Source organism: Ceratotherium simum, chromosome 7 (assembly GCF_057802395.1).
Source record: "Ceratotherium simum simum isolate JZ-2026a chromosome 7, ASM5780239v1, whole genome shotgun sequence".
NCBI lineage: Eukaryota > Metazoa > Chordata > Mammalia > Perissodactyla > Rhinocerotidae > Ceratotherium > Ceratotherium simum.
The window spans coordinates 55,976,858-55,993,367 of NC_141906.1; the positions used below are offsets into that span (position 1 = coordinate 55,976,858).

At 39.3% G+C, this 16,510-nt stretch overlaps 1 protein-coding gene across 2 annotated transcripts in view; it reads right to left on the minus strand.

The window, feature by feature from the left end:
- Positions 1 to 4,266: 4,266 nt before the first annotated feature.
- Positions 4,267 to 16,510, minus strand: part of PDGFD (platelet derived growth factor D) — a 226,397-nt gene continuing 214,153 nt past the window's right edge. For both annotated transcript variants that reach the window (XM_004427388.3, XM_004427387.3), the window contains exon 7: positions 4,267 to 6,918. In XM_004427388.3, coding sequence (XP_004427445.1) covers positions 6,793 to 6,918 — 126 coding nt within the window. In that variant the 3' untranslated portion in view covers positions 4,267 to 6,792. The remainder of the gene's footprint in view (positions 6,919 to 16,510) is intronic.

Here is a 16,510-nt window from a genome sequence, read left to right on the forward strand (position 1 = left end):
ATTGCAAAAAAGTTCCATTGGACAGCGCCACTATAGATAACAGCTTTTCCCAGAAAAGGAGTGGAGGCAGGGGAAGGGAGGAGTGCTTCTGGGCATTTCCCTCAGTAGGTGTCTGCTACATCTTCCCCGCAATACTTGATAAAGTATTCCAGGGGGATACTGGCCCAGTCCCCTTGGAACAATTTCTGCCTCTAGCACTCAGGATATTTTTACACTCTTGCAATTGCCCTGTGATCCTTTCTCCCCTCAATCTTCACCCTCCCCTAAGTGACTCAACCATTCCTCTGGATTTTAATAGCTACATGTTGATGACTCCCAAATTTACATCTCAGTCTCAGACCTCTTTTCTGAGCTCCAGACCCACAGACCTAACTGCCTACTTAATAATACCTCCAACTGGATATGTCAAAGACTATTTGGCATTAATATCTCACATGGAATTCTTGATCTACCCCAAGTCTCTTCCTATACCCATGTTCCCCATCTCAATAAAGAGCATCTCTATCTGCCCAGTTTGTTATGCCAGAAGCTTTGGAAAAATCCTTGACATTTTCCTTCACCTCATTCTCAACACCTAATCCATCACTAACTCTGGTGGATTAAACATTCAAAATATTTCTCTAATCTAACCACAACTTTTTTTTTTTCATTTATAATGTCACCATCTTAACGCACACTCTTCTTCTACTTCCCCCTGGCTAATATTTATTTGACTTTCTGTTCTTGCTCCAATGTCATCTTCTTAAGGTATTCCTCTGTGTTCCCACTTTAAATTCCACCTTTTAATGTCATCTCACATTATGCTTTTGCTTTTCCAAAATATAATGGATTATTTATTTAATATCTACTCTTCCTTCTCTAGCTTGATAAGAGCAGGAAACATGGCTGTGTTTTTTTTTTTTTTTTGCTGAGGAAGATTGGCCCTGAGCTAACATCTATTGCCAATCTTCCTCTTTTTGCTTGAGGAAGATTCGCCCTGAGCTAACATCTGTGCCAATCTTCCTCTATTTTGTATGTGGGTCACTGCCATAGCGTGGCCGCTGACAAGTGGTGCAGGGCTGTGCCTGGGAACTGAACCCGGGCGGAGCACACCAAACTTAACCACTAGGCCAAGGGGCTGGCCCCCAAACATGGCTGTTTCATTGTTCTCTAAATCTGTCACCATCTGGCACGGTGCTGGGCACTTAACTAGCCTTCGGGTAAGTATTTTCCAAATTGTTGGAATACATGTTTGTGGAGCTTTGTGAATTCCTCTTTTTCCCTGTTCTCTGTGGCGATGGGCGTCCTTCAGGTGCTGGCTTTCGTCTTCTCAGGGTTTCAGCTTTGCCACCATAAGGATGACTCTCAGCCAAAACGACAAGCCCTGGCTCTTCTGAGAGACATGATCTCTTCTCTCCAAATTCACTTCCCCTTCCTGCCTCCCAAGTTTTCCCAGGAGAATACTCTTGAAATTCCTAGTCACATGACACCTTCCTCCAGAACACGCCCCCAAGCCTGCACTGCCCTCTCCATCCAGTCATGAAGACCTTTGAATCCTCTTGTTACCCTTTCTTATTTAGTCCATGCATATAGTACCCCTTAGAGATTTGCAATGCACAGCCTGCACCACCACAGGGGGCCTACAGCCCTTCCTGTCCCAGAGGTCTCACTTCTGTCTTTACTGGCTCACCTCTAGAACTCTGAGGAGCCTCCTAATTCATGTGCCTACCCCTATCCTTCCTGCAGACTGCCAACTTCCAAAATGCAGAATTGTTCTGTTGGAAAGGACCTACAGAACATCTTACCTTTCTGATTTTTGTAAATGAGGAAACATAGGTCCAGAAAGTGGCTGACTTGTCATTATACTCAAGGGCTTCTAACTTTCTCTCTGGTACTTTATGACCCTTGCAGCCCCTACCATGCTCAGAAGCCCCCATGGCTTCCTCTCTAACATGTAAAAAATGAAACTCCTTTGCTAGCCATCCACGTGAGACTTTGTGTCGTCAGGTGCTTTATCTACTTTTTCAAACATACGACCAATTGTTCCCCTGCAGCTTCCTTTCCTTACTGCCACTTCACTCTCTAGTCTTTGAACTGCCCGCATTCACCTTTGTATTTTTGCTGGGGGATCTTTATTTTTTCTGTTTATCCCACCTAAAACATCTTTCTCTAGTTTTCTCCTTTGTTGCAGATCTTGTGTTTTGAACCCCAAAGCATGCCTGATACATCGTGTATTTTAATACATTTTGTTGTCGAATGAATGAATGAAGCATTTACTTTAGTCAGTTTTCCCCATATTGGCTGTGGTTAAATTTCCTTTGATGGAATTTAATAAATATCCACCACCATATTCTGAAGTTTGCACCAAAATGGACAATATTGGGAAATATTCACTTGATGGGTTCAACTCTCGAAAAGCAGTGATTTCTTAACCGTTGGCAATTTTACCCTATTAATTGCTCACTTGGGAAACCCTGCATTTGATCTCCTGATCTCCTGAAATGATCCTCGTCTCCTCTGCCTTCCCAAAGCAGACATAGATCTTGATTCTGACTTGAAGATTGGTGGGTAGAGACTGGTGAGAAACAGAAGGAACGTGGAAGTCACACAGAGAAAAGGAAAGACTACAAGATACTAGAACAGAATGAATTTGCAATATGGCCTCAACCAAACACATAGGTTAGAGACTATGACCCAGAGACTTTAGTTCTTAAAAGAGAATTTGTATGACAGGCATTATTTAAAATATAAATGGAATACAAGAGTGATTTTAACATTTGGTTCCTGGCCACTAAACCTGGCAACCAGTATCCAACAGTTTAAAATAATTAGAAAGTCAAATGGTTTTATCAGAAAATGAAGATTTCTTGGCCCATAACTTGCTGCACTGAGTACATTAACCTTTATTGCGGGCTCAGCTCCACTCTCTTCTAATGCGATCTGCTAAAGAATTTTTAGAGATCTCTATAGAAATGAAGTTTATTTAAAAAAAAAGAAACAAATTAACTTGCAAATTTGGAACTATAGCATGAAGAGCGAGCATAAAGTCTTAAATTAAGCAGTTAGCTGCTTATCCATTGTTGATGTCTATTACATATGGGAGATACCCAGTGTGTTATGTTGAGTTTTGAAGGGCTGTGTAGTCTTTAACTAGGTCTTTAAAAACAAGAGAAGTTGAGTGAACGTCAATAAAACCAGTGAATTATAAATATTCTATTTTCTAGCATATCTGATCAGAGCTGTCAATAAGCAAAATTGTATTTTCTAGGATTTCAGTCATGAATACTAATCTATGAATTTTAATTTAATGCTCTACCAGAGGACCCTAGGAGAATATGGACAATTTGGACATCTGTTGAATTATTCTTCGAGTAAAAAAGGATACATGCACATTTTAGGAAATGAAATAAAATCTTAATGTATTTGCATTAAAATACTGTTTCTATATATGGCTAGTATGATTTTTGACATAAGAATCCAAGTTATCTGAATTAACTACTATGCACAGCATTATTTGAGTCTTTCCCCATCCCTCCCCCACACTTTGACTCACACAATAGCTGGTATTGCCAATGGTAAAATTGATTTTTGCCACCGAATACATATGTCTCTACTCCCTTTACCCAAATAACCTAAAACCACTAAACTAAATAAAGTGGCAGAGTTTCACCCAACACTGTGCAGCTGCTGTTCTATCTTCAGTAGGATGATGATAAAGACTCAGCTATAAGCAAAGCAAAAGTTCTTGCAGCCAGAAGAGCTCTCTTTATGCTTTGGCCCCCGCTAAGTCATAAACCAAATTGTATAGGAGGGCAGCCCCAAAACTAGTCTCCCTGAGCTGACAAGACTGACTCACCAAGCTGGGGTGTCGGTCTAGATGGGAAAAAGGGCAAGGGCAGACAAACGGGAAAGGAGTCTGTGATGATATTTATTTCAGGCCCTAAGGAAGACAGAGGCTGTGAACCCCAAAAGCAAGGAATGTCAGAGGAGAATATATTTCATTAAAAGGCCTGTGGGGAAACAAACAGTCAAACAAAGAAGCGACAATAGCAACAACAAAACAACAGAACCCAGGTCCGCCTTGTTGCTGCTCGGCTTCAGGACAGGAACAGAGTAAAAGCCTGTGGTCAAAGAACAAGGTTAGCGCTCTTTCAACATCCTAAAACCAAGCCCTCACCCAATCTTTTCACTCCAAACAACTGTGTGCATTTGTGAAAGTAAGTTTGTAACATTGTACACCTTTTAAAACTGCCATTGAGTCCTAAATAATGAAATAGTTTTGTTTCAAAGCAATATTTATTTTTCACGAAGATAAGAGGCATATTACATTTGCTATAGATGATGATATGAGAGGAAAAAGCTGGTTGTTACCGATATGACAAAAAACATAAAAAATTCTCCTTATGAAAGTGTTCTGCCCTATAAGAACATATTGAATGAAAGGCATTATTCCAGGTGAGTGAGCCATGCCAAAATGCAGATTTATTACGGTTTGTTTTGAAATGTAATTTGTACGGCAAGCTTTTTATTCCTTTGATGGCAATGAAACAGATTTATTGACTACGTGTTGAAAGTGCAATAGATAACAGATAACCAAGGGAGAAGTTTTAATAAAACACTCAGGAAAGAAGAAAGAAAAGTGAGTGAATATGCCTGCTTACATTTCAGCTAATAAATAAAAAGTACAGATAGGGCTTTAACCGAAAACCATCCTGGTTATTGCAGCCTGGAAGGTTTATTGAAAATGGAGTAGAACACTCTAATTTTTCATACTTACAGCTCCAAGGTGAGCTGAACAAACCGGAGTGATGTAACACACATTTTGATTTTGGTACAAGAAACTGATGTTTTCGTGGGAAACTGGCACAAGTGGTCATGAAGGGGAGGAGTGGTTCCTGTTATTAGAGTGTCTGCCTCAGCTATTTCTGACTGTGCTCTGGGGACACAGACTTTGGACAATAGAGTACTTAATTTTACCACTCACCCCTGAGATAAAAACACTGGATGCTTTTGGGGAAGTTTTGAAGGTACTTACTTCAATAAGCATTGGCCTTTCCTCTCAAGGAGCTGAGAAGAAATGAGCTTCTAAGGGTAGTTGAGAACTTGGTCCTGAGAACACCATGCTTAGAAATCCAAGTATATTTAGGCCACTCATCTGACACTGGGACTTAACAAGCCCCTGTCACATATCCCTCACTCAAATTGGTTGTAGTCACTAGGGCCCTGACTCATGGAAGAAATCCGCTCTCCTTTTTTCTCTCACGGCAGGAAGGAAAATGTAGCTTTCTCTGAGCAGCCCCTGGGCTATCTTGATTTCAGTGTTGCTCTCTTAAGAGTCTTGCTTTGGAGAATGATGAATCACTTCCTACGCCTGGAGTCACTCTCCTTTAAAACAGACACTAAGGAGCCAGGGAGGAAAAATTACTTTAAATACCAATAACAACCATCAATGCAAAAACAGGTTTCTAGTAGTAGAGCAGGGCGAACTTGAGCTCCCACAATTGGTAGTGTCGCTTCTTCGAACAAGCTCCGTAGATTTGGAAAGAACCAGAGACCCCAGATCTGATTTCACTTAGTTCAGAAACAGGAATTCAGAATGGTGAGTGAGTACATGATTAGGGATTTACGTCAATAAAATTGGTTTGTTTGAATACACAAAAGCTTTTAGGCTATCAATAATCCTTGAGAGCTTGCCAAATATAAAATGTCATTGTAAATCCATGTCTGTATACTGAAGAGACAGGAACACAAAAACAAGATACATAAAATTAATTGGCATTGTTTGGAGAGTCTGAATCCACCGTTAAATATGGATCCTGTCAAATATTCCATCCAATTTCCAGTTATGTTAATATGTCAACACTCACATTTTTGACTTTCAACTGCCTCAATCTTTCAATGAACACTGTTTTGAAAGGCTTATATAGACTACCCATGCCGTTCTCCAAAAGAGTTACTACTGTAGAGGGGTTTTTGGAAATTAACAATTCACAATTCTGCTACAACTTATAAATTGTCTCTCATAGGATTATAATAATAAGCCTTCTGAGAAACTTGTTTTGAGACAGATGTTAAATGAATTTGCATGCCTCAGCAAGAGGCATAAAAAGAAGACTTAATGACAATTTCTAAAGCACCTATATTACTATGGCATGCTTCTGGAGACAGGTAATTATTGTCTACATAGGTAAGTATGTGCTGCATCTCATGGGAAAAATGGTTAGGTTTGTGCCTTTTTCCCAGAAACCATATTTTTCCTTTTTTATAATTTAGATGTATGCATAAGAAAAGCTCATCTATTGGTTTTTAATACACAAGGTGCTTTCTTGAAAAGAGCAAGATCCAAAATTGTTTTGTGATTCAAAATTTTAAAATAAACAAATTAATCTTCCAAATCTTCCAAAGGAATGTTTCATGTATATGTCCCCTATTTTGTCAAAAGATTTTAAGGGTCTAAATAACTCAACCATATGTAAGCTCTGGTGTACCTGGTTATACATACTGAATAAACCATTTTCATCTATTTACACATAGACATGGAGATACATATATATATTTGTGTGTACATATATATATCCTCAGACACTATTATTAAATGCAATCCTATATTCTAGGATATAGAGGTTGATGATACACCTTTCTACTTGCCATGGCACTAACAAAGCTAGGTTGAAACTCAGCAACCACTTGTATTCATTGCTTTGCAGGCTAGCAGGAAGTTCGGTTGCTGGTGGGAGAAGGGTCTCTTGCCACACCCTGCTTAAACTAAAGGCTCTTTCATGCTTAATGTAAGTACTGTACGTGCACACTCTTTTATCGAGGTGGTCTTGAGCTGCAGATACAATCACACCGCTCATGGTGATCCAACTGGATGTCAACGAGAGCCATGTGCTTCGCTCTGCCCCTCCTCTTGAAATGGCCAGGCTCAAACTTTAATACCTAGGACAAGAAGCATATTTCCTGTTAGAAAGCCCCTGGAGTTTACCTCAACTAGATACCACTTATTATCTTTAAGACAACTGGTTCTTAACCCTTTGAGAATCCAACGAAAGCTATGGGCTTGCTATTAGAATGTACACATGTAAATATTTTTACAAGCCTTCGTGAACTCCTTGAAGTAGAGGGGTCTCCTGATCCCAGAGTAATGCCTCCTGCATCGACTACCTACAGTACCAAGATGATCTCCGGTGTCCTAGCAGGTATTTATTGACAGCTTTCTAAGGACCTGTTTTGTGCCAGGTGCTGTCCCAAATACTGTCATAAAGATTCTTCTGACCAAAGGATGTGTTAGGGATAACAATACTGAGCATATTATTATCTCTGTGGAGAGGACAATGAACCAAGTCATGAACATAATATGCCGCTATGACTAAATGTTTGATTGATGTAAAACATTTTGCCCTGATGCAGGTCACTAGTGGCCATAAATATATGAAAAGGTGTTTATGTTCACACACATTTGCTAATATATAATACCTTTTACAATTCAAAACAGATCAGGCTCCACTAAAATCTTTGTAGATGAATACCTATGTATCAATACAGCATTTCTTAAATTAATAAAGTATATCCTTAATTTTTTAAAATTAATAAGTTTAAACATAATTTTTAAATTAGTAAGTTTAAATAGAAGCTAACTCTTCCTTCCTGCTGTGGCCTTCACTGAAGTCAACCATCAGTCATCACACACACAAATACTTGGAAAATTATATTCTTGTTTGAACATACACTATGTAGTCAGTTTAATTGCTTCTCTTCTTTTTGTTCTTAGGTTCCTATTAGCCTTTACTTTTGATTTTGTTCTATTTTCCTTTTAGACTGTAAACTCCATCATGGCACCACCATACAATTATGTAGCATTTTACAGTTTTCAAAGACTTTGCAGAGACGCACTATTTCTTTTGCCCTCCGACAAACCTTGTCACACAGTAGAGAAAGTATCTTTATTCCCATTTTATAGATTAGAGAATTGGACTCTAAAGGAGGCTAAGTGCCTTGTCCAGGGTCTTTTGGCAACTTGGACCCAGAAGCAAGGCTTTGTCCTTTGTGCTCCTAGCACACTCTGACCCAATGCCTCTCCAATGTGCCTGTGATTTCCTTTCGCGTCTCAAAAGTGTGTCGGGCCCCACATGTGAACTGGAGTGGAGACCTGATACACTTTGCTTGGTATACTTTGGTCCCAGATGAAGGTTAGATGCAGTGAAATCTTGCTTTCACATCTGCATAACTTTTCCTGGCATCCCCACAATTCTTTACTTTAAGTAAGTTATATTCTCAGCAATTTTCTTGTCCTCACATTACCTGTTTCAAGTCATAAACAAACCAAAACCATCTCCTAGGAAAAAGAGGCCCAGAGTCCTCAGTAGTCAGGCATCATGGTCTGCATACCCACTTTACTTTAGTATCTAGCCATGCGGTTCCATGGGAGTTCCAGCCAGGAGGAGAATGAATCACTGCATTTGTTCAGTGTTCAATCAAGCTAGGGAGCCTGGACTCTGCTGACACGGAATGGAACACAAAGTCCCACTTGTAGCAGAGCTTCAAAGGAATATTTATGAGTACAAAATTGGGGGGAAAAAGAACACCGTAAGAGAAGTCATGAGGAAGGCACAAAGTCTCAAAAATATTTGATATTGGTAAAGCTGTCCAAATGTCACTTTTGATAGATAATTGACATTGTTATCTTTTTCTCTTGCAAGTCTATTGCATTTACAATATGTATCACATACTCTCACATGATTTATTATGCATTCTCTCTATTGATTAGATTAGAAGCACTTTGAGGGCAAGGAGAGCAAAAATAATCACTAACATTTTTGAGTATTTACTAGATGCCACACACTGTTGTAAGAGACTTGGCAAAGATTAACTTACTTGGATGACTTCATTGCAACACTACAGGTACTATTAGGTACTTTTCTAATTCTGTTCATAGATAAAGAAAGAAAGAGATCATGCTACTGGTCCAAAGTCACAGAGCTAGTAATTGGTGGAACCAGCATTTGACTCCACAAGGACTAGCTTATGCCCTTTTCTATGAAATTGAAACTTTTGTCTGTACAGCTCAGCAGTATATTGAGAACACAGTGGCTGCTAAAGAAATGCACCTGGGTGAACGTGGTGGGTGATGCTGCCAATGTGGAAGTATGGGGGCATATGTGCATGTTCTCTCCTTTTTACCTCCTCCATGCTCTCCTCTATCCCACCTCCAACAAACACAGGGGACAAAATAAGCCAGCAAATAAAGCAGAGGGCAAAGTAAAGTGGCCCATGCTTTGGACCACTTTTTTGTGTGTGTGTGTGTGAGGAGATCAGCCCTGTGCTAACATCTGCCAATCCTCCTCTTTTTTTGCTGCGGAAGACTGGCCCTGGGCTAACATCCATGCCCATCCTCCTCTACTTTATATGGCAAGCCGCCACAGCATGGCTTGCCAAGCAGTGCGTTGGGGCGCGCCCGGGATCCGAACCGGCGAACCCCGGGCTGCCGCAGTGGAGCGCGGACTTAACCACTTGCGCCACTGGGCTGGCACCTGGACCACTTTTAATCCCTCACAATTTTTTTAAAAAATTTAAAGTACTGAGAGCAGAGTTACAATGACCTTTGCCTTTCCCTGCTCCTATGTTGTCTCCTGCTGGGTAACTACAGAAAATAAAGGTTGTTGCTTTTCCATTAAGATATAAGTAAAAAAAGCAATGTTGAAGAACGTATTACCTTTTTGGATATTAAATAGCCCTGCCCATGACAGACATGAAAAGCCTATTGTGCCCTATTTGGGCAGAGTGTCTTGGAAGGGGTTAGAGGCTAAGTCCCACAGCTTCGCCAAGACTTTCTCCAATATAAATTAGACATAATTGTCCAAGACTATCTCCATGTAAACCAGATTTGGGGTTTGGCAGATGCAGGGAAGGGAAATGGTTCCTAAGAAGATGAGCATATGATAAATATTCTCTGTTTAAAGAAGACTATTATGAAAGCCTAATAAGTTGCAATGACTGGCATCTATAAAATCAGTGCTCTGTCGATTTGGTTTCTCATTTGATGGCAAACAAAAGTGTGTGCTTTAGGATAAGAGCAGAGCCTGGGCAGTTTTTCTAACCGGTCTTCTGATTGTTCAGGGATTTTCCCTGTGTTTTATATTAAGCAACATGAGGACAGTATATATGTGTTTTGCTGATAAGAAGAGAAAAATGAATTGGCAGACACTTTCCCAGACAAGACAGGAAAGCACTGTTTGAATAAAGTGGAAATTGGACTGCTTTTCTGGCTGATCACAGCACTGATGTTCAAAGCCTTCAGACCATGTAATAGTCTTAGGTTCAGGTACACAGCATTGAAAGGAGGAAGAAAGCAAAGCTGATTTGAGAGAGCATGGGAAGTTAAAAGAAAAATGAAAAGCCTTTATCTGAGAAAGCAAACTGGCTGGTTATGGGTTATCTGGTCACCTTTAAAGGGAAGGAACTGTTGAATTAATTACAGCTGCTGAAGGACACTTGCTAGTAGGTACCATCACAAAATGCTTTCCTATTTTCTGAGCTACGATTCACAGCTGCAAACACACTGAAATAAAAATCCACTGAGGAGTAGCCAGCCATTTCTTATCACGTATGGGTGGAAATGGAAATCTTGATGCCTCTCCACCACCTGGAAAACCACAGGAAGCCAGGCGAAGTTGACTTTTATTAAACGGAGAATGACTGAGCCAGTCGGTATCTTATATAGCATTACACAAAGTCAAAGATGCTCAGTTTGCAAATCACCATATCACAAAAGATATTTAACTACCTTGTTGCCAATAAACCACTGAATGAATCATTGCCATACAGCTATTACACTAATAAAACAATACTAGGCAGAAAAGCTATCTGCTGAGTTGGGTTCTTGTTTATTGGGAAAATAAAAAAAGGTTGTTAAGGCCTTGTAACAGTTTCAAATTAATAGCTGACATAGGAATACAAGTACATATTTCAGGACAAATGCATTATATAAACCTGAATCATGAAGAGTTTATTTAAGAGTCTATCCAACTTCTAAAGCAGGCAATATTCAGTACACATACTGTTTCTTATTTTAAGAAAAAAAAGGCTTCCATATTTTTGCTTCCATTTTGACTTCATTCATGCTTATAGCTTCTACGAAAAATGTGCATAGAGTTAAGATTTTTAAGGGCTGCTAGTCAATTTTTCTGAAACCTAAGTGACTACAAGTAAAAATATTTTGAGAAGAGATAACATATTATTTTCTACCTGGGTAGCTGCTCAACTTGCAGGCAATATTCACAGTCGAGGCTGAGCACTGTAATGGAAGGACTGACACCAAGTCATAAGATATAGCACTCAATGAGAAAGACACAAATGACAAAGAGTTCAGTAATGTTTCACCGACAAGTTAAATTTGAAGGTGACCAAAGCCTGGGGTTACAGTTAGGGTCTATAAAACTCTCATGAATTTTGAAAATGTAATATTCACATCTGTAGACATTAATTTCTAAGAGAAGTTTTCTGTGAGCACTCTGGGGTTACTACGGGGTGCATTTAGCTGCAGTCCTATCTTTACAGAACTAAACAGTTAAATGATTTTGACAGCACCTTAGGGGAATAATGACTACATGTTCGGCCTACGCATTGCAGAAAACGTAATGGAAGCCTAGCTGGGCACCAAATTTCAGAGCATGGCATTGGCATTGAGTATGCCAATTGATTGCATGACACAGACAGGTCTCATCTACTTGTTCAGGTTTGCTGAAATTCGGCAGGAAGGCCAGACGTGAAGCAAGGTCTAGAAGGGAAAGGGTGTGAGCATTTTGCAGGACTTACACGGAGAGTCCATTCACTTGGTAAGTGAGTTTTCAGGGCTGTAAGGAAGCCAGGACTGAGAAAGCCAGTCCATGCTCTCAAAAAATTCCACCCACATCTGTCTTGTGCTTTACAATCTTCAGATGCTTTCATTCACCCAGTATCTCCATGAGGTAGTATAGCACAGGTGTTATTTTCGATGAGTGAATCAACATTTTTATAAGCAGTCTATAAACATTAACTGCTCCAGATCATATCTGTATTCTTTTGCGTTTACCTAGCACTTCAACCACCAATTTGTTTATATTCCTTCCACAATTTGAGTAAGATAAGATTTTTGGTGTAGGATAGAGTGTAACAGTAAATGGATATCATGTAGTTTCAGCTCTGTCTGGTAACTCGAAATTGTAGGCTAGTGTGGGGATTAACTGAGAAAACGTGAGGCCCTGGGAGGTTTTAAGTGGCTGGCCCTAGGTTGCCTCCCCTGTGGCAGAACTGGAACCAGAATCCACATCTTCTCTTTTCTAGTTGTGCACGTTTTTCGCTCTATTGTCCTGTTTCTCATAGGAAAACACAGGACAAGAGATTTTCTTGACTTTTGTTATGGTTAGTTACTATAATCATAACCCCAAATCTCACTGCCCTTGCCATAGAGTAGAAACTCCTTGAAAAAATATTTTTTTTGTCTCCTTAGTCTCAATTTGCAATTTTAGCTAAATTTGTCTTAATGACAGATGCTTATAAAATATGTAAAACCTAAAAATACTATTCTTTCATCTCAATTCTGAAGCTCAACATCTTATTACCTCTAATCTTTTGTTTCATATATAAATATCTTCTAACTCTTAAACTGTAATAGAAAGCAAATTTTTAATATAAAATTCTACATTAAAATAAGAAGACTCCTCTAAAGTCATTTTTGCATTTTGTCCAACGACAGGAATAATTCTAGATGTTGTAAATGTGGCAGAAGCAGAGATGGATCTAGGATTGTGCTGTTCAATACGGCAGCCACTAGCCATGTGTAGCTATTTACATTTAAATTAGTTACAATTAAATAAAAATTAAAAATTCAGTTTCTCATTTGCAATATGTGCCCATAACCATATGTTGCTAGTGACCACCATATTGAACAGTGCAGATATAGAACATTCCCATCACTGCAGAAAGTTCTGCTAGAAAGCGCAGGTGGTTATGTCAGCATATGAAAAAATCATGAGGAAGGACAGAGAAAATTAACTTCTATCTTTATCTCTCTGCTGCTTCCTAAGTTTTTGACTGTTGACTGAATGGACATAGCCAGGGGACCAAATGATGAAAAATAGTAAGCATTAATTTAAAAGGTCACCATATTTCTAGGAAATATCCTATTTCTTCATTATGCATTATCAAGGAAAGACGAGAACTGAAATAATAGCATCCTCTATTATCTACACAATATGTTTTCTGGAACCTTTCCTTTTTAAAAATCACTACCCAAAGTATCTTTTATATCCTATACATTCAAAGAGGCATAGAATGGTTAAGAAAAAGGAAAAAGACTTTTAACAGGATACCTACAAAACTTGAGAAAAGGAAATAAAGTTGGTAACATTGTATTGCAGTGAAGAATGCTTAAACCCCTACAGGAGAAGTAACATGATCTGCGAAAAGAGCAATGATATTAGCTTCATTAGAAGCTTTATAATTTCTCGGAATTTATTCCTTAAACGTTGTGCATTGAAATATTTGTGGAGTGTCACGGAGGCTGCTTATGTGACAAGTTCTAGTCACCCTCTTAAAGATGTTCATCGCTCATAGAACTCATTTCACATCTCCTCAGTTACAACCAGGAGCTGGGGAAACTCGTTTCTCATTTCTCTGAGGTAAGAACACAGAGAATTAACAGAATAAAGGACGAGGATTTTTCCCTAATGAGCCTAGCCCAAGAACCCCCCATTTCTGGAAATGGAACAGCCTTCTGCTCTTTTCCACAGGGCACTCCACAGAGTGATGACTGGGACAGATTTCAAGGGTGTTTTAGGAGTCTAGGGGAAACATGCCAGGCGTGTTTGTTCCAGGTTTGCAGTTACTGACTGAGTGATTGCTGCCATTTCGTCCCTTTGTCCAGCACTTGGCAGAGGGATTTTGTATAGAGCTCTGCAGACTCCTAGAAGTAAAAATACTATGACACATGTTTCAAAGAGATGCTTCAGAGAGCAGTTTCAAAAAGACGCCAACATTTTAGACCCACTCGTGTGACTGAACAAAGAGATCAAGGGCTTCCCTTCCAGATATTAACTGTAAACAGAAATTTACAGGGAACAGCTATTGTGTACAGAGACAAGAAAGGAACTAAGAAAAGGACTCTTCAGAGTTGTTCAGAGTTAACTGTCTGTGAGGCAAGGGTTCTTTTGGGTGTATGTTTAACTCTGCTGTTTCCACAATACGGAATTTAAAAAATCAAGCTGTAACATCTATCTGAGCAGAGAATCAAGATGAAAATAAAGCACTCTACAAACACATCAAAGGCTGAACGTGAATGTTTTTCCTCACAGTTATGATGAGGTAGAGATCTCGTCACTTCCTAGATTACTTTAACTCCAACCTGATTATCACAGTCTGCATTTATCCTCAGGGTATGACTAAATGTTACAAAATTCAGGTTCTTAGATGCAAAGGACAACACCCAATCTAGAGTTCATCAGGTCATACAAAAATGAAACACAATGAACACAGACGATAGCATTCTCTGGATATGAGAACATTTTTTTTTCCTTTGAAAACTGTGGGGTGGAGTAAGAAATTCTGGTGACTAAGAAAATACATTCTATGTAAGTCTCAAATAATGTGTTTCCCCTGTCGAAGGTAAGCATGGCTATTGTGCTTACGATTTCCTACCTTTCTCAAGTTGAAAATACCAGTTATGACATATTCATTTTCATTTAGCTCAGAAGTTGCTTCCTAACTTATTATTGTTTTATTGTTTTCAGGATAATAAAATAGCTTTAAAAAGCTGGAGATTTTATTTAGGGAGCACTATCTATTGCTTTGTTATGGTGGACAGTGAAGAAAAGCAACTCAAACAATAATTCCTAACAATAATGTTTGCTTTATATTTTAGTTTATATATATATATATATATATTTTTGTGTGTGTGTGTGAGGAAGATCAGCCCTGAGGTAACATCCATGCCAATCCTCCTCTTTTCACGGAGGAAGACTGGCCCTGAGCTAACATCGATGCCCATCTTCCTCCAATTTATGTGGGACACCACCACAGCATGGCTGGACAAGCAGTGCATCAGTGCGCACCAGGGATCTGAACCCAGGGCCACCAGCAGCGGAGCGCATGCACCCAACCACTATGCCACGGGGCTGGCCCCTTAGTTTATATTTTTAAACATATTTCTGTACATTTCACATCTTAACAAAATGCATTTCATATGCACTCTTTTATTTGATCCTCAGTACCACCCTGAAGGGATTATGTGACATAATTTCTTAGTCCCATTTCACATGTGTGAAGACTGACTCTCTAACTTCAGTGACTTGCATTTACTCCCCAAATCAAGAAGTAACAGAGCTGCTGTCAATGTCAGGAGCAGCTCTAACTCCCCTTAAGTCTACTCTTTTTTTTTTTTTTTTGCTGAGGAAGATTTGCCCTGAGCTAACATCTGTGCCAATCTTCCTCTATTTTGTATGTGGGTCACTGCCACAGCATGGCTGATGAGTAGTGTAGGTCCATGCCCCGGATCCAAACCCGTGAACCTGGGCCACCAAAGTGGAGTGTGCTGAACTTAAACCACTATGCCTCGGGGCCGGCCCCCAAGTCTACTCTTTCTTTAATGCTCAATAAAGTGCTTTATATTTGAAAGGAGAGAGCACAGTGTTACTAGTGATAAGAACATAGACTCTGGAACCAGTTGATTAGAGTTTAGGTCCTGGCTCTGCAATTTATTGACCTTATTGACCATGTCACAATGGTCAACTTACTGATCCCCTCAGGCCTCAGTTCACTCATGTATAAGAGATTAAAAACAGCACCCTCACAACATTGCTGAGAAACTGCTAAGTGAGCTGATGATTACTTACCATAGTGCCTGGCACACTGTAAATGCTCATGAGTGTTTGTTGCTATTATTATTAAAGGTTACTGTTCTCCTTAAATTTTTGTTCCTCTTATATCTTTATATTTTCTTTTGCTTATTTTTGCATAATTTCTCAGCTGATTCTCCAGGTAGCACTCAATAGTATTTAGGAAAAATTAGTATTTCTAGAAGAAAAATACTTTCACATTTAGAGAATTAAAAGGTTTCTGACAATGTATATTTTATGACAATTTATATTTTGCTATCTTTGCTTAATTTTTTAATGACTTGATTGAATTAAAGTTTGGCTCCTAGCATTTTCTTAAAGCAACTTAGATTTGGGAGTCATATCCTGTAAATGAATATCATCATATTTCTATAAGGAAGCCAAGTAAACTCTGACATTACTGCACCATACATTTGATCGATTACATATTCTAACAAGGATGTTGTCAACCCAGATGGTTTGTTGTGAGAATCAGAAAAAGGAATCCCTTCTTCAGGATGGACTTAGCCCCTCCCCAGGGCACTTGGCTTGATAAGTTTAGTACGAGTATGAGTTCAGCTCCCAATCATCCCCTGCCCTGGCTGAGTGCCCTTGTGCAGTGAACAATCTGAACAACTGCATGCAGTGACCCTGAATTCCAGCACCCTAGAGATTACATGACT